Genomic DNA, 23,167 nt, shown 5'->3' with positions numbered 1-23,167 from the left:
ATGGATGCATGAATGAATGAAATGAATGAATGCTTGTCCATCTAAGACAGTAGCTGTCAATCTGGCCACTCCAAAATGACCTGGGAGAGCGCTCTCTCTCTTTCTCTCAGTATATATGTGTGTGGTGTGTGTGTGTGTGTGTGTGTGTGTGTGTGTGTGTGTGTGTGTATATATATATATATATATATATATATATATATATTTTTTTTTTTTTTAGGCAGTTGGGTGTAATGGTGTATGCTTATCATCCCAGCACTTGGGAGGCAGATCCACTGGTATCCATATTCAGTTATCAAAATATACAGGGTTATTCTGGTGTCCCTCATCTGAGGTCCAATGCCGGGAGCTGCCCGGACCCTCTTAGAAGGATCCAGAAGTCACCACCGCAGAGGCCCACGACTGGCTAGCTGCCCTCTGCTGCAGCCTTCTTGAGGCTCAGCTAGAAACAGTCACCCCTTCCCCCACTTCAGGCTCCCGACCAGCTCTCCTTTCCTTGGTGTTGGGAGTATCGTGTGTCCATTCTGGAAGGGGTGTGTGTCTGTCCATGGGAGGCGTGTGCAAATAAGCTTGAAGTAACTACGCGGTGACCATCAGATTACTACAGCAGAGAGGCCTTGCCTGCGTTTCTGTTCTAGTGTGACCTTTATAAATTCAAGGCACCTGACCAAGACTCAAGTGCCGTAGCTAGGCTATGTGACAACTATTAAACTTTGCCAAGCAGGAAAAGGGAAAGGGCGCTGCAAGGGGTTCTTTATTTATTTTATTTAATTTCTTTTTTTTGAGGTAGGGTCTCACTTTAGCTCAGACTGACCTGCAATTCAGTAGGTAGTCTCAGGTTGGCCTCGAACTAACGGCGATCCTCCTACCTCTGCCTCCTGAGTTCTGGGATTAAAGGCGCGTGCCACCCCGCCCAGCTCAACATGGGGTTCTTGAGCATCTTGCAAACTGTGTGATGAGACTCCACTTGTTCTATATTCGGATGAAGGCACAGTGGCATCCCAGAGGAAAAATTAAAAGACCAAGAAGATAGGCTGGAGACATGACTCAGTGGATAAAGGTGCTTGCTTGCTTGCAAAACCTGATCATCTAGGCTCGATTACCCAGTACCCATATAAAACCAGATGAACAAAGTGGCACATGCCTCTGGAGTTCGTTTGCACTGGCAAGAAGCCCTGGCACACCCATTCTCTCTCTTTCTCTCTCTACCTTTCTCTTTCTATCTCTGCTTGCAAATAAATAGATAATTTTGGTTTTGGTTTAGTGTCTTGCTCTAATCCAGGTTGATCTGCAATTCACTCTATAGTCCTAGGCTGGCCTTGAACTCACAGCCATTCTCCTACTTGTGCCTCCCAATTGCTAGGATTAAAGGTGTGCACCACCATACCCGGCAAAAGTATTTTTAAAAGAAAATATTTTACTTACAAAAGAAATGCAGAGAAGTCCAATTTGAAACGTCCATCTGTGGCCGGGCATGGTGGTGCACGCCTTTAATTCCAGAACTCGGGGGGCAGAGGTAGGAGGATCACCATGAGTTCAAGGCCACCCTGAGACTACATAGTGCATTCCAGGTCAGCCTGGGCTAGAGTGAGACCCTACCTCGGAAGAAAAAAAAAAAGATCATCAAAACGTCCATCTAGCCACATGCAAAGCACATGACAAAAATTTAAAGGAAACAGCAAAGGCAGCCTTGCTCAGGTTACCCAGTTGGATGGGAATCTGATCTTCATGAAAAGAAAATCATCTCTTTCAAGAGTCTATGGGATCCCACGGGAAGCAGCCCAGGCTCTGACATCAATCTTGCCAGATGTGGGGAGGAAGCTGCCTTGACGGAACACTGATTCTGTTCTGCTTTTATCCCGGGGCACAAACTGCTTTCTTTCTCTGTGATCCATAATGTGGCTTCACCATCATGGAAGCAGGGAGAGTGTCCGTGTTTTCAACAAAGGACTGACGGGGAAAACAAAACAAAAAGCACCAAGTGCTAAAGCTGGAAAATAAGATTAAAGGAAAAGTTCACTGTTTCCTATGTGTGCTTCTGTCTAGATTAAATGCCTCACCTGTGCACAAATCGCATTAGCCATTGCTTTAAAAGAATACATAAGGGCTGGAGAGATGGCTTAGTGGTCAAGGCGCTTGCCTGCTAAGCCAAAGGGCCCAGGCTCAATTTTCCAGGACCCACATAAGCCAGATGTACTAGGTGGCACATGTATCTAGGGTTTGTTTGCAGTGGCTGAAGGCCCTGGTGCACCCATTCTCTCTCTCTCTCTCAAATAAAAAAACTATTATTTTTAAGGAAAGAATAAATAGGATCCTATAAATTTTAAATATCTAATGTCATCCAGGATTCTTTCTGGTTTCTTCATCCCACCTGGAACAGTTTGTATTCTAAGCTCAGAAAAAAAAAAAAATCTGTAAAGTATGCTTTTCTCTAGAACTCACTGCCACCACTCTGTCTCTCCGGTCTTCCCAGGGATTCTCAGTGTGACATTCCAACTGGAAGAAGAAAGGAATTACAGGGCCAGAGAGATGGCTTAGCACTTAAGGCGCTTGTCTGAGAAGCCTAGCATCCAGGTTTGATTCCCCAGCAGCCATGTAAGCCAGATGCACAAGGTGGTGCATGCATCTGGAGTTTGTTGGCAGTGGCTAGAAGCCCTGGTGCACCCATTCTCTCTCCTCCGCCCCCCGCCCAAATAAATAAATAGCTTGGGGTGGTGGTGCACGCCTTTAATCCCAGCACTTGGGAGCCTGAGGTAAGAGGATCACCATGAGTTCAAGGCTACCCTGAAACTACATAGTGAATTCCAGTTCAGCCTGGGCTAGAGCGAGATCTTACCTCAAAAGAAGAAGAGGAGGAGGAGGAAGAGGAAAGGAATTACAGCTGAGAGCGATGATGTAGCTCAGCAATAGTCCCGCACTTGTCCGAGGTGCTGCTGGCCCTGGCTTCCCCAGCACCAGGCAGGGGAAGATTGCTGTCATTTTGTTGTGAGTTCTCCACTGTTAGGATTTTAATGTGAAACATCTCCCATAGACTCGTATGTGTGAACACTTGCTCCTAGCTACTTTGGGCGATTATGGAACCTTTGCGGTGTGGGGTCCTTGAAGGTTACATCTCTCCTCTCTCTCTCTCTCTCTCTCTCTCTCTTATGTTAATCCTTATCTATCTTAGTCCAGGAAGTTTCCTGACCTGACCCTACACCCAGTGACTGCACAGGCTCTGCTCAAGTCTGACCTTACCCCACCTCACTATGGTAATCATCCACTGAGGAGACATGCTGAAGGCCCCAGGCAGAGCAGGAGAGGTATAGCCCCATTTCTGAGAATGAAGAAGGTTCAGAAACATTCCTGACATCGCCATCAGTTAGGCAGAAATAGGGCTCAATTCCACTCCTCCTGGGAGTGGCTCTTTGAAGGGAATGTCCTGGCCCAGGGAGAGGTGAGATGCAAACATGCTGAGATTGATTCTCACCGAATGGCATCTGGGAGGAGCTTTTATTAGGTTCAAACAAAGAAAAGGGGAATTTCCAATGTAGCAGTTACATGATTGGTTGACATTTAGCAAGAGCATATATGTTACAAGCTGATTGATTGGTTACATAGTAGCTGAGGACCGTTAAGCAAATTTATCTATAGTCACAAGAGCCACAGGAATGTATAACATTTACTTGTTCCTTTTTGATTGGCCCATTACAGGGATTCTTTTGGGTAGTGAGAAGTTTGTGGTCGTTTTTTCCCAGTAACTGCGAAGTGCTGTGTCAGTAATTTGGGCCTTTCAGGGAAACTGAAACTTAGGCCTATTAATATATTTAAAGTCTGTCATGGCATTGCTTTGGTTTGGGCTCTTCATTCCCCTCTCTGCTTGTAACTTAAGAGAACCCAATCTTGGGTCCTTACTAGGGGAGAGGTTGCAAGGGATGGTACTGTGTCCTAAGAACCATGAGTCACACTGTGTTGATTTGTTCCCTGACAAAGGAGATTAATTTATTGATTATGCAGGGTCCAAGGGTTAATAATAATAATAATAATAGTCAAACCAGGGGTCCAGCCATGGCTGAAAGCAAGGTTGTTACCAATTTTGATTTTGTTGTCTAGCCTTAGCCCTTTCCAACGAGGTTTAAGGATCTTGCGGCAATGGCGACGCATGAAGACCCAGTTCTCTGGTTGGTAATTGTGGGGTGTTGGTGGTGGTCTAGTCACCTAATTTTATTTTCCTTTATTTTTCCCTCTCATGAGAAGACATTCCAACTGCTTTTAGGGGACTGGGACGAAGACATCAGATTATTTACTGTCTCCTGCTGAATGGGACATGAAGTGGGGACTTGTTGCAGGTAGAGAGTCTCTCCCAGAAAGAAGAACTATTGTAATGGACCCAGAGTGTAGGAAGATAGTCTTGGAAGAAGACATGGGGAGAAAGAATAAAAGTAAGGAGTTAATGAGAAGTGAGCACATAGTAAACTGGTCCTTTTGGAGGTCAAGGGAATTCAGGTAGACAGGTTTGGATCATCTCAGGACCATCTGAGGATGAGCTGGCTGGGATTTTCTTTCAGAACTGTTCATTAAATGGCACAGTAGTATTCGACATGGCTTATAAAACAGATGAGATATTAGCAGAGTTATCAGAAACATATATATAACATTTACCCTTGATAATGGATAGCTATTGGGTGTCATTAAAGGCTGTACAAATATATTGTTTTGGTCTCTGAATTTACTTATACATTCTAGATTTGAAAATAACCCTTTTGACATCTATAGTTGTTTTTCTTTATTATAGAATTAGAACTATGGGGAAAAGATCTCTTAAAGTTTGTTCAGTTCCCCTCTTGAAAAGCTCTTGTTGTATTACTTAATAGGCCATTCATATATTTAAGGTATTTTTTATCTTTGGTTATACATTTCTCTCTGAGGGTTTCAGATCATGCAGATGGCCAAAATTTAATTAAGGATTGATTTTGAAGGTCATTAATGGCTCTCCAAAGAGACTTTAGGGACCCAGGAGTAGCCCTGTAGCTTACTGATGTTTTCTGTCTGTTAGGATGAGTCAGGGCCATGCTGGCCAAGTAGTTTTCCCTTCTTTGGGAAGTCAGGAGGACTGATTGCTCCTCAATTATGACTCTCCTATTTCAGACTGTACACCAGTTTTGTTTGGGTCTCCGTGTCCTCCCTGCTCAGGAAGACACGTGACTTACCAGGGGGCCAGTGTAGAAGTGTCCCATCACCTCCAGTGGCCTCATGACCTGGGAGCACGGGCCAAAATGTTGGCACCTCTTTCTCTGATGATTCCAATTGGCTTTTGGCTTCTACATAGGTAATTATCACACTTAGAAAGGAAGTTACACCAGCCTGGATGTATGTACATATAGAGCACATTTGATTACTGAAATAGACTTAGTTAAAGAATGGCACAAGGGCTTCTAAAATCATTTTGTCCAATCTTTTAAATTTTTGTTGTACTGTGGCCGCATAAGCCATATATCTGAGGTATAGAAAGTAGGCACATCTCACATTTTAAATATCTAACATTTATAAATATAGGCAAAACCTGTTACCAGTCTTGAAAATAATACTAATTAATTTATAAATTAACTAATTAATTTAACCTAGAAATTGTTAGAAAAGGACAAAAAAAAAACAATATAAACTCGTAGCACTTGTGTTTGAAAACATCTTTGATTAGTTCAGATACCTGTGTGGGTACCAATTACTCATAGAACCTTGGAAACAGAACCATAGAGCTTGAAATTAGTTTTGTTAGATGAGGACCATTGTTTGAGCATGAGGCTGTGCCCTAAAGTAGGGAATATGTCTTAAGAGTTAATTTTGTTATAAGCACTGGACTGAAGATGCCAAAAATGAAACAGTTACTTTGCATACAATAGAGTAGAATCTGGTCTTTTCTGAGCCAAAACAGCTAGCTAAATATTAATATAACCCTTGATAAATCTTTTTGAAAGATAAAACATTATTTGACAACCAATGATTTTGGCTTAAACTTGATAGCTATTGATTTCATGTACCACAGAAATTTTTATTAACATAAAACAATTTTGTTTTACCCATGACTTAAATTTGATAAAGCTTAAGAAAGCTATCCCAACACATATTAGCCTGAAAATTAGTTTTTTGTTTCTTAAGAGTTTGTAAACAGTTGAAAAATCTCTAACATTAGGCATGGTGTTTAGGTTTAGCCTGAAAATTTCATTTTTACATCTGCACACCTTTAACATTCTGATCTAAGTACCACTCAAAAAGCATTTTTAACAAGCATTCTATGTCCCAACATTGAAAAATTCCTTCCCAGTTCCTTCAATCAATTCATCTCACCCCATTATTAACCAACTTTCTTATAAGGCTATTAAGAAAAATTACACAAAATTGATTAGTGCTATTACTCACTAACAAGAAAATAGTCTAAAGACAATTTTATGTCATTAATACCAATAACACACTTGGAAATGATTTTATTAGGAGTAATTAAGGCAAATTTTGTTGCTCTCTTGAGGCAGGCTGGCCTAGAAGTCAGGTCAGTTGCCTCCTCCTTTTAAGTAAGAGGACATTACAACTTTTTTTTTAATACCTGACAAGTTATAAGTTACCTCTTCAGAGGGAATTCTGTTGTTTTTAATAATCCTCTATGTAAGTTGAAGTTGACCTAAAACAATTATCAGTACGTCAAAAGTGCCTTCAAGTCAGCCACCCAACAAACCATAGACACTTACCAGCCAGCAGTTCAGCTCTGCATGTTGTGGTGGGGGGGGTCTCAGGGGTCTTTGGGATCCTGGACAAGCCCCCAAATGTTATGCCCAGATCACGGAGTCCCCATAGACCACCAAGAGAGTCAGACAAGTATGAAACAGCAAAGAGCTTTATTTTGGTCTTAAGCTCGGGCTTCAGACTTTACCAACACAGTGGGTCCATCTAAGAGCCCCAAATGGCATCTGGGAGGAGCTTTTATTAGGTTCAAACAAAGAAAAGGGGAATTTCCCACATAGCAGTTACATGATTGGTTGACATTTAGCAAGAGCATATATGTTGCAAGCTGATTGGTTACATAGTAGCTGAGGACCGTTAAGCAAATTTATCTATAGTCACAAGAGCCACAGGAATGTATAACATTTACTTGTTCCTTTTTGATTGGCCCATTACAGGGATTATTTTGGGTACTGAGAAGTTTGTGGTTATTTTTCCCAGTCACTGCAAAGTGCTGTGTCAGTACTTTGTAGGGAAACAGAAAGTTAGGCCTATTAATATATTTATTTAAAGTCTATCATGGTGTTACTTTGGTCTGGGCTCTTCACTTTCAAATAAATTAACTTAAAAAAAAAAAAAAGAAAGGAATTCAGCTAGGCATGGTGGCACACACCTTTAATCCCAGCATTTGGAAGACAGAGGTAGGAAGATTGTCTTGAGTTTGAGGCCAGCCTGAGACTACAGAGTGAGTTCCAGGTCAGCCTGGGCTGCAGCAAGACCCTACCTTGAAAACACAGAGAGGGGGAGGGAGGAGAGAGATGGAATCCAAATGTATGAATGAACAGAGGAGACATTATATTAGGTAAAAGAAGCCAGCCATCAAAGGACAAATGCAAGCTATCAATTTTAAAAAGCCATAAATAAAAAAGACAAATACAATATGCTTATATGTGTAGGTGGTACCCAGAACATTGAAACTCAGTACCAAAAGTAGAGTGGTGGTTGTTGGGAATCAAAGGGAAGACAAAATGGAGAGTTATTTAGCAGGTATGGAGGTATGCTTTGGAAAGCTGATGGAAACTTCTAGATCTGAAGAACAATTTACTGGTGATGCTCAGCATGAGGCAGTATAGAGATTTGAATCATGTGTCCCCAATAAACTGATATATTCTGAATGCTTGGACCCCAGCTGATGGCAATTTGAGAGGTGGAGCCTTGCTGGAGGAGGTGTGTTGCTGGGGTTGGACCATGAGAATTTTTTTTTTATTTTGTCTGCCTAAGCCTGTGAGAAGGCTTAGTCTCATACTGTACCATGTTCCATCTGCTGTGGCAGACATGATGTCCAACTTCTGTGTATGCTATGCTGTCCCCTCCTATCATGGAGCTTGCCCTTGAGACTGTAAGCCAAAATGAACAACTTTCCTCCCAGCAACGGCTTTTGGTCTGCAACATAAACGGAACTACAGCAGAAGGCAAGGAGGAGTCACTGAACAGAGTTGGCCTTCAGCTCCGCAGCCAGGGTTCTCTGTGTACTGGACACTGTACTTGCTTGGAGAATTCCAAGATACCCTCCATAAACTCACCTACTATAGAGAAATAGACATGCATTCAATCCATACATATTTCACAAGCTTCTGCGCTCCGCCCAACACACTGCTCAAAGTGCTAGTAACCAGGACAATATTTAAAATATTTAACAAGTCTGGCCTGGACACAGCCAGAACTGAAGCTCCCCTGAGCCTAAAAAAGAACCCTTAGCATGGAGAGGTCAAGTTGTGGGAGATGCAGAGGAGCCGCCGGACGGTTGGAAGATTGAGGAAGGAGATGAAAGCCTTAGCCTGATTATTTATCACACAGTACAACACTTTAATGGCTAGAACTGTTTGAGGGTACCAGTTATGAATGTAGGGACTGGAGAGATCACTCAGTGGTTAAAGCACTTGCCTGCAAAGCCTAAGGACCCCCAGGGCGTGATTACCCTGTGTCCACATAAAGCCTGATGCACAAAGTAGCACATGCGTCTGGAATTTGTTTGCAATGGCTAGAGGCCTGAACGTGCCCATTCTCTCTGTCTATCATCTATCTATCTGCCTCTTTCTCTCAAAAATAATAAATAAATACTTTTTAAATGAGTGTGGGTTGGGCATAGAGATAAACAATTGATCCAAACTCAGTCCAAACCACAAAGTTCCTGACCTAGTGCAAGAGTGGACTTTTTGTTTATAAATTACGGTTTAGACTCTATGACCCTACAATCTCTGTTCCAAAAACTCACTTCTGTCAGTAAAAAAGTGGAGCCGGTCGTGGTGACACACACCTTTAATCCCAGCACAGGGGAAGCAGAGGTAGGAGAATCACCACGAGTTCAAAGACACCCTGAGACTACATAATGAATTCCAGGTCAGCCTCGGCTAGAGTGAGACCTTACCTCCAAAAAAAAAAAAGAAAGAAAGAAAGAAAGAAAGAAAGAAAGAAAGAAAGAAAGAAAGAAAGAAAGAAAGAAAGAAAGAAAGAAAGAAAGAAAGAAAAGCGGAGTTGGCCTTGCTCCAAAGAAATCATTTCAGCTGACATAAGGCTGGCCTGAGTCATGGGTCATAGCCTGCAACGTTTGCTCTAGTAGATATGACAGACATAGCTTTCATTCTACATGTATGAGGGCTAGGGATGTGACTCTGGTAGAACACCTCTCTACCATGTGTAAGGCCCCGGGTTCAATCCCCAGACCCAAAGCAATAAATCAGCCTTAGAAGCTGAGACTAAGGCAGGAGAATGGACAGCAAGTTTAAGGCCAACCTGGACTACATAGTGAGTTCCAGACCAGCCATGGACTACAGAGCAAGACCCCGACTCAGAAAAATACACAAACACATCATTCTGCAGATGCGCGTTACACATCTCCCACAGGACAGGCATTCCACTGGTACCAACATCCCTTGCTCAGACAGTCAGGATGTTCTAGTGAGAAAGACCAAATCATTCCTTTTATTTAGTTATTTTTTATTTCTATTTTTTTTGGTCTTAAGAAGTAGGGTCTCACTCTAGTCCAGGCTGACCTGGAATTCACTATGTAGCCTCAGGCTGGCCTCAAACTCACAGCGATCCTCCTACCTCTGCCTCCCAAGTGCTGGGATTAAAGGTGTGTGCCACCACACCTAGCAAATCCTTTTATTTTTAAGCTTTTTTTTTCCTTTTGTGTGTGTACATGTGTGATGTAGTGCAAGTATTACACGCACATGTGTGTGCAGATGTGCACACCCCTTAAGTGGAGACCCGAGGAGAATGTTGAATATCCTCCTCCTATCACTTACTGATTTCCTTAGGACAAGCCTCCCTCTGAACCCCCCCCACACAAAAAAAAATGCAGTTTTTGAGTCACAGCAAATCTCTAGTCTCTGCTCCCTATCAGAGTGGGCTTACCGACATGTGTGGCCATGCACAGCTATTGACGAGGATGCTGGGGAATCAAACTCAAGACAATCTACCCCCATCTCCCCAGACCCCAAATCACCCCTCTTCTAAAACACGCTGTGGTGGATGCTAAAAGGAAAGACGTAACCAGGAAATCCAGGGACTTGAGCGTGCAGCCTGACTTCCAAAAACCCCAAGATACCCTCCATAAACTCACCTACTATAGAGAAATAGACATGCATTCAATCCACGCATATTTCACAAGCTTCTCCTAGCCGTTAAAGTGTTGTACTGTGCGATAAATAATCAGGCTAAGTCTTCCACTGAGATGAGAAGTGACAACAGGTCCCTCGGGTCCCTTTCAGCAGGCCAGCCTGCGAACCCTCACGCCCTCCCCTGAGGGGCCTCTGTGCTCACCAGCTCTTCCCTTGTGTCCCCCAGTCTCTGAACAGCTACAACGACGGAGACTATGAAGGAGCCAGGCGGCTGGGGCGGAATGCCAAGTGGGTAGCCATCGCCTCCATCATCATCGGCCTCCTCATCATCGGTATTTCTTGTGTGGTGCACTTCACAAGGAAGTAAGTGGGCTTCCTGACCCCCTCCCCATGTGCAGTGCTTTTTGTTGAATGCCCGCCAGGATCTATTAGAATAGTTTAGGATATGCTTTGGTGACAGCTCCTAACCATAGGGTCTTCATGTTTTCTTCACGTTACATGGACTACATAAAGGGGAACAAGTTCTCCCTTCCATATAGTCATCCAGAAACCCAGGCTGACCTTAGACGACACCGCCCTGTAGCTATTCTATCCAGAGAAGGGTTGTATAAATTCAGCTTGAGGGCTGGAGAGATGGCTTAGTGGTTAAGCACTTGCCTGTGAAGCCTAAGGACCCTGGTTCGAGGCTCGATTCCCCAGGACCCACATCAGCCAGATGCATAAGGGGGCGCACATGTCTGGAGTTCATTTGCAGTGGCTAGAGGCCCTGGCGTGCCCCCCCCCCCCACCGTCTGTCGCTCTCAAATAAAAATTAAAAAAAAAAATCAGCTTGACATGACTGTAGCCATCTTGCCATTCCACACCACAACTGAAGGGAATGACCCTAGTCCATTTTCCTTCTCAGCTTCCCAGCAAACTCCAAAAAGATAAAACCTCCAGCTTTGAACTCCCAGCGATCCTCATGCCTCTGCCTCCAAAGTGCTGGAATTAAAGGTATGCACCACCATACCTGGCTAAAAATAGACTTTTTGTTTGTTCGTTTTTATGAGAGAGAGAGAGAGTTGGTGCACTAGGGCCTCCAGCCTCTGCAACCGAACTCTAGATTCTTGCACCACCTAGTGGGCATGTGAAACCTTACGTGCTTATGTTACCTTGTGCGTCTGGCTTATGTGGGACCTGGAGAGTCGAACATGGGTCCTTAGTTTTCACAGGCAAGCACCTTAACAACTGAGCCGTCTCTCCAGCCCATCATGAGCATTTTTGTCTGTGAGTTACAATTCGCCAATCTCTGACCTAGAATGATGTCTTCACACTAAAGTGGGGAGTGAGGAAAGTCAGTGAAGCCATGTAGACTTTTCTTTACCTGAGCAGTTGTCACCAATTCACTTGGGCTCACAGTGAAATGACTAAAACCAGTCCCACCTGTCTGTCAGAGGGTAGGAAAACTGAGGGACCGAATGGTAAATTTAGGATTGTCCTAACATGTACCTGTGAAACCATTCCCTACATGCTTTTACATTAAAGTAGCCTCTGCTTTTAGCTCAAGGTCAGAAGCACTGTGTGCTGTGGGCATCACCAGTGAACTCTCATCTCAGGAAGAAATGGATTCTGCTGGTAGGCTTCTTTGTATTTGGGCTTTTTTTCGTATTTCTCATTTTTTGATTTTTCTGATTAGCCAAGATGAGCATCTCCTATTGGAATCTCCCTTACAAGTGCTAACCAGGCCAGATTTTGCTTGGCTTCTGAGATCAGATGAGATTGGGCATGTTCAGGGTGATAAGGCAGGAGTCTCCTGTTAGAATTGGTGGCATTTTCCATCAAAGTCTTGACAGAGGACAAGGTAATACAATGGACAACTGTATAAGTTACTTTCCTTTTATTTTTGTTGTTTTTTTTTTTTCTTCAAGATAGAGTCTCACTCTAGGCTGACATGGAATTCACTATGTATTCTCAGGATGGCCTAGAACTCACAGTGGTCCTCCTACCTCTGCCTCCTAAGTGCTGGGATTAAAGGCATGCGCCACCACGCCCAGATTCAGTTACTTTTCTATGGCAGGACAAAATACCTGACCAGATGCAGCTTATGAAAGGAAGGGGTTTTTGACTTACAGTTCCAAAGGGCAGAATCCATCATGGAGGGTAAAGCATGACAGGAACAGGAAGCTGGCATCACATTGTCACATCAGCAGGCAGGAAGTAGAGGGAGATGAATGCGTCTACTCAGCTAGCTCTCTCCTTTTTTTTTTTTTTTTTTTTTCTTTTTCTTTTTTGAAGTAGGGTCTCATTCTAGTCCAGGCTGACCTGGAATTTACTATGTAGTCTCAGGGTGGACTTGAACTCACGGCGATTCTCCTACCTCTGCCTCCCGAGTGCTGGGATTAAAGGCGTGCGCCACCACTCCCAGATCTTTCAGTTTTCTGCCTGGGCAGCCCAGCTCATTCTATGCCCTTGAGCAAAGCACTTTGTCTCTTGAGCTGAGATGGCTAACCTTTATGTTGGCTTGGTTGACTCACCTGGGTGAGTGAGGGAGAGCGTTGACGCCCTTCCTCCTGTCAGATCAGCCAGCCCAACCTTGGCAATCAAGAGGTTTAGTGGATGTCACAGGAGACCGACTTCCTGTAGAACGAGCCAGATCCAGGAGCATCCTGGGGCAGGTGGAGGGAAGGGGAGCTCTTACCCTAACAGGATGTATCCCAGGGCAAAATAGGTAGCATGTCCAAAGAAGAGAGAAAAGAACACTAAGACATCAAAGGAAACTCCAGGTTTATTGCCTTGGAGGACTTTGATGCCAATGTCATCAAATTGATTAGAGCCTCTGTTTCATAAAGCTGCCATCAAGGTTAAGGAGGTGACCCTTAGGCTGGAGAGATTGCTCAGTGGTTAAGACGCTTGCCTACAAAGCCTAATAACCTGGCTTGATTCCCCAGCACCCACATAAAGCCAGATGCTTAAAGTGGTACATGTATCTGGAGTTTGTTCATAGTGGCTAGTGGCCCTGGTGTGCCCATGTTCTCTGTCTGTCTCCTTTCTATCTCTCTGTGCTTGCAAATAAATAAATAATATATTTTTTTTAAAAAAAGAAGGTAAGAGCTGGGCATGGTGGCTCACACCTTTAATCCCAGCACTCGGGAGGCAGAGGTAGGAGGAGCACTGTGAGTTTAAGGCCACCCTGAGACTACATAGTGAATTCCAGGTCAGCCTGTGCTAGAATGAGACCCTACCTCGAAAAACCAAAAAAAAAAGAAAGAAAGAAAGAAAGAAAGAAAGAAAAGAAAAGAAAAGAAAAGAAAAGAAAAGAAAAGAAAAGAAAAGAAAAGAAAAGAAAGCCAGGCACAGTGGCACATGCCTTTAATCCCAACACTTGGGAGGCACAGGTAGGAGGATCTCCATGAGTTCGAGGCCACCCTGAGACTCCATAGTGAATTCCAGGTCAGCGAGAGCTAGAGTGAGACCCTACCTTAAAGCCAAAAAACAGAAAAAGAAGAAGGTGACCCTTGACCCTTGAAATATATGGAATATATACAGCTGGTAACTGTCTGTTAGTTGGTGTACTAATAATAGTAGTTATAATAATGCAGACCATTTATTAACCCTATGACTACAAGTCAAGAGAGTTCAAGGCTTTGTACCCATGAGCCGAGTTCCAAAGCCCTGTTCCAAGGGAAAGAGGCCAGGCCTTGGCTTCTCTCCTGGAGCCTTGTGAAAATACACACTGCCCGGATCAGTGTTTGAGCTCAGTCTGTTATAATAATAGCAGCTGATGTGGCCATGAAGCTTGCCATGTGCCAGGTGCCATTCAGAGCTCTCCCATCATGAATCCTCATCAAATCCTCCCAGCAACCCAGATATATGATCACCCCCATTGTGTAGAGAAGGAAACTGAGGCCCAGAAGGACAGAATGACTTGTCTTATAAAATAAATTTCACAGGGCTGGAGAGATGGCTTAGCGGTTAGGGCACTTGCCTGTGAAGCCTAAGGACCCAGGTTCCATTATCCCAGAACCCACACAAGCTAGATGCACAAGGCGGCACATGTGCCTGGACTTCGTTTATAGAGGCTACAGGCCCTGGCACATACATTCTCTCTCTTTCTCTCCCTCTCATAAATAAATAAATAAAATATTTAAAACAACAATAATAATAGGTGCTGGAGGAATGGCTTAGTGGTTAAGGTACTTACCTAGGAAGCCAAAGGACCCGGGTTCAATTCCCCAGAACCCATGTAAGGCAGAAGCACAAGGTGGTGCATGTGTCTGTAGTTCATTTGCAGTGGCTAGAGGCCCTGGCGTGCCCATTCTCTCTTTCTCTCTCTTTCTCCCTCTCTCTCTCAAATAAATAAATAAAATATGTTCTAAATAATAATAACTTTCAAAGATAATTTCTAGAAAAGGTAGGATTTAAGGACTGGGAAGATGGCTCAGTGGATAAAGTACTTGCCATGAAGGACCTGAATCTGGATCCCCAGCACCTGTGTAAATTCTAGGCATGCACCTATAATCCCAGTACTGATAAAACAGAGACCCAAGCTTAGTCTAGCTGAATCAGTGAGTGTCAGGTTTATATCTCATAAAAAATAAGGTGGAAGGGCTAGAGAGATGGCTTAGTGGTTAAGGCACTTTCCTGTGAAGCCTAAGGGCCCAGGTTTGATTCCCCAGTAGCTACGTAAGCCAGATGCACAAGGTAGAACAGGCATCTGGAATTCATTTGCAGAGGCTAGAGGGCCTGGTGTGCCCATTCTATCTCTCTCTATCTGCACCCTCTCATAAATAAATAATTTTTTTAAAAAGGTGAAGGACTGGGAAATGGAACCAGCCTAGATGTTCCTCAACAGATGAGTGGATAATGAAGATGTGGCACATTTATACAATGGAGTTATACTCAGCGGTAAAGAAAAATGAAGTTATGAAATTTGCAGAAAAATGGATGGACCTGGAAAGTATTATACTAAGTGAGGTAACCCAGGCCCAGAAAGCCAAGCGCCACATGTTCTCTCTCATATGTGGATCCTAGCTACAGATGATTGGGCTTCTGTGTGAGAATGAAAATACTTAGTAGCAGAGGCCAGTAAGGTAAAAAGGAGACATAAAGGGTAGAGAAAGGAAGGGAGGAGGATACTTAATAGGTTGATATTGTACATATGTAATTACAATGGTTGTAATGGGGAGGTAATATGATGGAGAATAGAATTTCAAATGGGAAAGTGTGGGGGTGGGGAGGGAGGGAATTACCATGGGATATATTTTATAATCATGAAAAATGTTAATAAAAATTTTAAAAAAAAATCATATAGTATGCAGCCTATTTTTAATAAACTTTGTATCTATTTTAAAAAAAATTTAAAAAAAATAAAATAAAATCAAAAAAAAAAAAAAAGGTGAAGGAGCTGGGCATGGTAGCACACGCCTTTAATCCCAGCACTTAGGAGGCTGTGAGTTCAAGGCCACCCTGCAACTACATAGTGAATTCCAGGTCAGCCCAAGCTAGAGAGCATGACCCTACCTTGGAAAGAAAACAAAAAGGTGGAGAAACAACCCAACATTGACCTCTGGCCTCCACACACATGACACATATGTGCATGTGTGCCTGCACTTATATGTGCCTCTCACACATGAACGCACACAGACACAGAGACACAGAGATAGGGTTTAAATGTAGCTCTTCATGCTGTGTTCTTAGCCACACTTCACAGCAGACCTCCATGGGTGCTTGGCGTAACGCAGACAAAACAGGGCTGGCCTTACAACTCACTTGGCCATTCATGGATGAGGGGGATGGTGTAGGGAGGTTTCAATGTGTGATGTCAGAGCCAAGTCACAGCCTCAGAGGACTTGAGGGGTTGGGCAGGTCACGTGCAAATGAGCCTTATTTAGAGGGCAATAGGAAGCAGTGAGGGCTATGGTGAATTTCAGCACAGTTTAGAGAAAGCGGCCAACATTGAGCAAGTTGGCTCCAATTTTTAAGAGGCGCTAGAGATTTGATTTTTTATGTAAAGTCTTGAGTTTTTTAGATGTTGACAACAAATCCATATTGTAAAAACACTTAGTAAGGGCCAACATTGAAACAGAAAACAACTATATTTCCAGCCTGGATACTGTCTGCATTGCAATCTGTAGGGGACATTTGGCTTTCAAAGATCAATCTGTTCATAAGGTAGTATTCAATGCCCCCCTCTTTTGTCTTTTTTATTTATTTATTTATTTATTTATTTATTTATTTTTTTTTTTGAGGTAAGGTCTCACTCTAGCCCAGGCTGACTTAGAACTCACTCTGTAGTCCCAGGCTGACCTCAATCTCATAGCGATCCTCCTACCTCTGCTTCCGGAATGTTGGGATTAAAGGTGTGTGCCACCATGCTAAGCAAGCTTTTTTTTTAAACAAGGGACTTAAAAGACATCATTGAGGACTTTTCTTATCCTTAAAAAAAAAATAGGGCTGGAGAGATGGCTTAGCGGTTAAGCGCTTGCCTGTGAAGCCTAAGGACCCCGGTTCAAGGCTTGGTTCCCCAGGTCCCACGTTAGCCAGATGCACAAGGGGACGCACGCATCTGGAGTTCGTTTGCAGAGGCTGGAAGCCCTGACGCACCCATTCTCTCTCTCTCTCTCTGTCTTTCTCTCTGTGTCTGTCGCTCTCAAATAAATAAATAAATAAATAATTTAAAAATATATATATATTTTTATTGATTATTTGCAAGGAGAGAGAGAGTGAGAGAGAGACACAGAGAAATAGGCACACTAGGGTCTCCTGCCACTGCAAACAAACTCCAGATGCATGAGTCACTTTGTATATCTGCCTTTATGTAGGTACTGGGGAATGGAACCCAGGCAATCAGGTTTTGCAAGCAAGTGCCCTAACTGCTGAGCATCTATCCAGACCCTACTTTCCTCATTCTTAATATAAACTTCTCCATCCGGAGGTGACATATTGATGTACATATGCTATGGTTGAACTTTTCTTGGTGGGAATAAAAGGTTTGAGAAGGGATTGGGGGAACACCTCTCCATTCCTTCGATCTAAAGAGCTGTGTCTCACAGTATTAGAGCCTGGATTTTGGTATCAGCTTCACTGGGATTCAAATGTTAGTTCTTTTCTATATTTTTATTTATTTATTTTTAAGCAAAGAGAGTGAGAGAGAGAGAGAGAGAAAGAGAATGCATGGGCACACCAGGGCCTCCAACTGCTGCAAACTAACTCCAGATGCACGTGCCACTTTGTGTTTCTGGCTTTACATGGGTACTGAGGAAATGAGCCTGGGTCCTTTTGCAGGCAAGCACCTTAACCACTAAGCAATATCTCCAGCCCCAATTTTTATTTATAACACAAAAGACCATTTGGGAAAGTTATTAAAAACTCAGTGATTCCTTAGCCGGGCGTGGTGGTGCATGCCTTTAATCCCAGCACTTGGGAGGCAGAGGTGGGAGGATTGCCATGAGTTCAAGGCCACCCTGAGATGACAGAGTTAATTCCAGGTCAGCCTGGACCAGAGTGAGACCCTACCTCGAAAAACCAAAAAAAAAAAAAAAAAACCTCAGTGATTCCTCTTCCTAGTTATAAAATATAGGATTATTTTCCTGTCTATAAGGTCACATTCCTTTTAGATACCTTTCCCTCTATGATATGAAAGGAAACAAAAAAGGTTTCTAGCACAGAATCCAATGGTGAAACTCGAATTTAAAGGTATCATGACCCACTCAGGAGGCTGAAGTAGGAAAATAAGTTTAAGGCCTACACTCTGAGAGAGAGAGAAACCAACAACCCAGGCTACATACATCCCTGTACCAAATGAATGCTTTGGTGTGTGTGAGAGAGCGAGAGAGAAGGAGAGACAGAGACAGAGAGAGTAGCCCATACAGTGAAAAAAATCAATTCTATCTTCCAATCTTCCATTAAGCTGAATAATATGACCAATTTTTTGGTAATCCTTTGAAATAAAATTTCGCAGCCCGACTTTACTCTAAGGATCGAATGGCTATATAAAGTATTAAGGGGTAGAGGCCCCCAGATTTTGAACTGCATAAGAATTACTTAGGGAGGCTTCAAGAAGTTCTCATCAAAGTCCCACCTCCAAAGATTCCAACTCACTAAATGGGTGGGATGTAAGTCTTCCACTCCTGGACCTCCCCCCCAGGGGATTCGGGTGCACGGCATGAGCATAATAACTCTCGCTGTCCAATCCTGGCAAAGCTTCTCCCCCCTGCCTCCCCAATTTCAAAAGGAAGACTTTACCAGGGTGGCTGCTCACTGCGTGTTCAGTTTTCACTTCCATCAGCAAACGCCTCAACCTATTCTGTGATGTCTAAGTTAGTGCCAAGGAGAGGAATCAGGTGACTGACTGCCCAGCAGATGTCCCCACAGCAGGCTCTGTTGTAACTGTCTGGAGAGCAGCGAGGCTTTCATGAAAGGACTAGGAAGATGCAACTGCCAAGGGCATCCGGTCTGGGGATGAGACAAGAAGCAAGGAAAGTGAGTTTTCTGAGCAGGAGTCAAAACATACCATCAGGAGTAAACTGCTGCCTTTTTAAAAATTATTTATTTATTTATTTATTTATTTGAGAGCAACAGACGGAGAGACAATGGATGCACCAGGGCCTCAAGCCACTGCAAACAAACTCCAGATATGTGAGCTCCCTTGTGCATCTGGCTAACGTGGGTCCTGGGGAATCAAGCCCCAAACGGGGTCCTTCGGCTTCACAGGCAAGCGCTTAACCACTAAACCATCTTTTAAAAACTATGATGTCTTTGCCTTCGAAACGTTAGTCTTGGGGCTGCAGAGATGGCTTAGCAGGTAAGGCGCTTGCCCATAGAACATAACAACCCGAGTTCAATTCCCCAGTATCCACATAAAGCCAGATGCACAAAGTAGCGCCTGCATCTGGAGTTTGTTTGCAGTAGCTGGAGATCCTGGTGTGCCCATCCCCTCTCTCTCTCTGCCTGGTGTGGTGGCTCACACCTTTACTCCCAGCACTGGAAGGTGGGGAGAGGCTGCGGTAGGAGGATTGATGTGAGTTTGAGGTCAGTCTGAGACTACATAGTGAATTTCAGGTCAGCCCCAGCTAGAGGGAGACCCTGCCTCAAAAAAAACAAAAATAAATACATAAAAATGGGGGTTGGGGCTGGATAGATGGCTTAGCAGTTAAGGTGTTTGCCTGCAAAGCAAAGGATCCCAGTTTGATTCCCCAGGACCTACATAAGCCAGATGCACAAGATGGTGCATGCATCAAGAGTTCGTTTGCTAGAGGCCCCGGCATGCCCATTCTCTCTCTGTCTATCTGCCTCTCTCTCTTCCTCTCTCTCTCTCTCTTTCTCTATCTCAAAATAAATTTTAAAAAATTTAAGTTAGTAACCAGGCATAGTGGTACATGCCTACAACTTCAGCACATGAGAAATAGAGGCACGGAGATCAGGGATTCAAGTTTATCCCCAGTTACATAATGAATTCAAGGCTAATTTGGGCTACTTGAGACCCTGTCTCAATAAAAAGATTAGTCTTGGCTTGGAATATAGCTGCTAAGCACATGCTCAGGGGCTGGAGAGATGCTCAGTGGTTAGGGTGCTTGCCCACAAAGCCTAATGACCCAGGTTATTTCTCTAGGATCTTATAAAGCCAGATGCACAAAGTGGCACATGTATCTGAAGATTGTTTGCAGTGGCTAGAGGCCCCAGAGCACCCATTCTCTCTCTCTCTCTCTCTCTCATCTTTCTCTGCTTGAAAATAAATAAATACAAATATTAAGCCAAGTATGGTGGTACACGCCTTTAATCCCAGCACTCAGGAGGCAGAGGTAGGAGGATTGCCATGAGTTTAAAGCAACCCTGAGACTATATAGTGAATTCCAGGTCAGCCTGGGATAGAGTGAGACCCTACTTTGAAATAATAAACAAATAAATAATTTTTTAAAAAACATGATAACCAGGCTGGGGAGGTTGCTCAGTGCTTAAAGGTATTTGCTTGTAAAGCCTGTTGGCCTAGGTTTGATTCGCCAGAACCCACATAGAGCCAGATGCACAAAGTGGTGCGTGCATCTGGAGTTCATTTGTAGTAGCTGAAAGGCCCTGGCAAGCCCATTCTCTTTCTCTCTGTCTCGAGTAAATAAATAAAATAATGTTTTGAAAGAAAACGGTTAACCAACATGGAGATAGGAGCTCAGATGGCTGAGATCCCTGGTGGTCCACTTCCTGGGGCTCACAGAACTCGGGGGAATACTGATGTTTACTCACTTACTATGAAGCGCATTCCCAAAAACGTGGGGGAGCATCCAGATGGAGGAAACATATAGGGTAAAATGTGCAGGAAAGCTGTGGGAACCCCTTTTGCATGCACAACACCCTCCAGGCATGTGTTTACAAGGATAGTGACATCATCAGCCACGTGACCAACTCTGCCTTCAGCTCCTTTCCTCTTCCCTCCTCAGGGTTGGTTGGTTCCTATGGAAACCAGCCCTCATTCCCTAATCCCAAGGATATGAAGGACCAAGAGTCATCTGCTAGAATAAAAGATGATTTCATTATCCAGGAGATTCTGAGAGGTCTAGAAGCTCCTTATTTCAAGCAAAATTTCTAGAAGCATCCTTGCACATCTGTGGCTCCCAGCCTTGGCTGCACATGAGAATCATGTAGTGAGCCCTAAAGCCTACCAGTGTCTGGCCCAATAGCTGGAGTCCAGTGCATCCTGGGGGCGTGAGACCTGAAGCTTCAAACATGCGTTCTTAGGCTTCACAGGCAAGTGCCTTAACCACTAAGCCATCTCTCCAGTCCTGGATATATATATAACTTCTATATGCATAGTTATGGTTGTAAACACAGAGGAAAGTGTCTGGCGGGTGCATTAGACTATTACCAGCAATGCTAACTAAAAACTTGTAGGGAAACGAGTGAGATTCCGAAATGCCCAAGGTATTTGGTTGCATTGATATCATTTTTTTTTTTGCATGCATCATGTGCAAAATAAAATAGATTTTCCAAATAGAAAATGTATTTCAGAGTCAGATAGATGCATTGGCAGTTATGGCACTTGCCTGCAAAGCCTAAGGACCTAGGTTCATTTCCCCAGTAACCACACAAAGCCAGGTGCACTAACATGCTATGTGCATCTAGAGTTCGTTTGCATTGGCTAGAGGCCCTGGAGCACCCATTCTGTCTATATCTGCCTCTTTCTCTCTCACTCACTCTCAAACAAATAAGTAAAATATATTTTTAATTTATTTTATTTTATATTTGAGAGCAACAGACACAGAGAGAAAGACAGATAGAGGGAGAGAGAGAGAATGGGTGCGCCAGGGCTTCCAGCCTCAGCAAACGAACCCCAGACGCGTGCACCCCCTTGTGCATCTGGCTAACGTGGGACCTGGGGAACTGAGCCTCGAACCGGGATCCTTAGGCTTCACAGGCAAGCGCTTAACCGCTAAGCCATCTCTCCAGCTCTAAAATATATTTTTAAAAAGAAGAAAACGCGTTTCAAACCAAGTCCACGGCCTGCCAGCACGTGTGAGCATTGGCATCTGTCCAGCCAGGGTAATCATTTCCGTCATACAAGGAGACTGGTGGCACATCCTGAATGCCATGGAAGCTCAATTCTCTCTCTCTCTCTCTCTCTCCCTCCCTTTTTTTTTTCTCTCTCACTCCCTCCTTCCCTTTCTCACTCTCCCTCTCTTTCTCACTCTCTTCCCTTTCTCTCTTTTTCTCCCTCTCCCTTTCTTTCTCTCTGGCTCTCTCTTTCCCTTTCTCTCCTCTCTGTCCCTCCCTCTGTCTCTCGCCATCCTTCCCTTTCTTTCTCTCTTATTTTCTTCTTCCTTTTTTCACTCTTTCTTTCCCTTTCTTTCTTTCTTGCCCTCCCCTTCCCTTTCTCTTTGTCCCCTCCCTCCTTCCCTCTCTTTCCTTCTCTCACATTTTCTCTTTCTTTATCCCCTTTTCTTTCTCTCTTTCTCCTTCCCCTTTTCTCTCTCTCATTCCTTCTTATTCTCTCTCCTCTTTCTCTCTCTCTTCCTCTCCCTCTTTTTCTTTCTCTCCCTTTTTCTCCTTCCCTTCCCTTCCTTCCCTCTCTATCACACAGTTCCTGAGGAGCCCACGGCTGGCCAGCTGGGAGCACGGAGGATGGTCCTCACCCACACACTCCCCAAAGAAGTTTCTGAGGAATGGATCCTTGACTTTGGACTGTGAGGTCTGTTCCTCCAGGACCCTCCAGAGGCAGGTCCCTGGCAAATGAACACCACCATCAAAAAGTCCAAACTTTAGGAAGTCCAAGCAGTCCAGCCACAGCCGCCAGAGTCATCGATGGGTGAAAAAGAAGATGGTGTCTCACTGTCTCCATGAAGCAAAGTTCTTTGCGTCCATTCCTCTTCTCCAGAGATGAACTCCATAAATCTCATTGCTTTTCATTGGGGTGGGAAAGGTCTAGACTTGTGGGGGGGCGGGGAGGGCAGACAGGAGGTTTCCAGGGGAAACAGTGAATGCTGGTGTTTACAATGTCAAGTACAAACATTTACAGCATGCTTAAAGTCGTGTCGAGTACAGTTGAACTTGTGGAGTTTTTTCCTTTCCTTTTTGTCTTGTAGATTCTCTTCAGTCTTCAGCTATTTCCTCTGCAGAGGTTTCCTCTTCCTAGAGTTCACCCCAACTTCCTGGTCTTACTTTTCCTCGGAACCCCCATCTCTTGCTTGCAACTGCATCCATCTCCTTGGCCACAATGTCATTGTCCACGCAGAGTCTAAGAGTGCATGTAGGGGCCAACTCCAGGCTCTCCCATACCCACCCGCTCCATCCCAAGTTTGGGAATAAACTAGCTATGTTTCATGGGATTTGTTTCACTCTTCCATCTAATTTTTTTTTTTTTTTGTCTTAGTAAATTTCAGGAAATCTTTGAT

At 43.9% G+C, this 23,167-nt stretch overlaps 1 protein-coding gene across 1 annotated transcript in view; it reads left to right on the top strand.

Moving 5' to 3' along the window:
- Positions 1-22,652, top strand: part of Tmem233 (transmembrane protein 233) — a 42,487-nt gene extending 19,835 nt beyond the window's left edge. The window contains exons 2-3 of the mRNA XM_012950035.2: positions 10,537-10,673; positions 22,357-22,652. Of these exons, the coding sequence (XP_012805489.2) occupies positions 10,537-10,673; positions 22,357-22,363 (144 nt within the window). The 3' untranslated portion in view covers positions 22,364-22,652. The remainder of the gene's footprint in view (positions 1-10,536; positions 10,674-22,356) is intronic.
- The last annotated feature ends 515 nt before the right edge of the window (positions 22,653-23,167 follow it).

The sequence above is a fragment of the Jaculus jaculus genome, chromosome 13, assembly GCF_020740685.1.
Source record: "Jaculus jaculus isolate mJacJac1 chromosome 13, mJacJac1.mat.Y.cur, whole genome shotgun sequence".
Taxonomy (NCBI): domain Eukaryota; kingdom Metazoa; phylum Chordata; class Mammalia; order Rodentia; family Dipodidae; genus Jaculus; species Jaculus jaculus.
The sequence above is the reverse complement of the archived record's forward strand: the minus strand, read 5'-3'. Positions and strand labels throughout refer to the sequence as shown.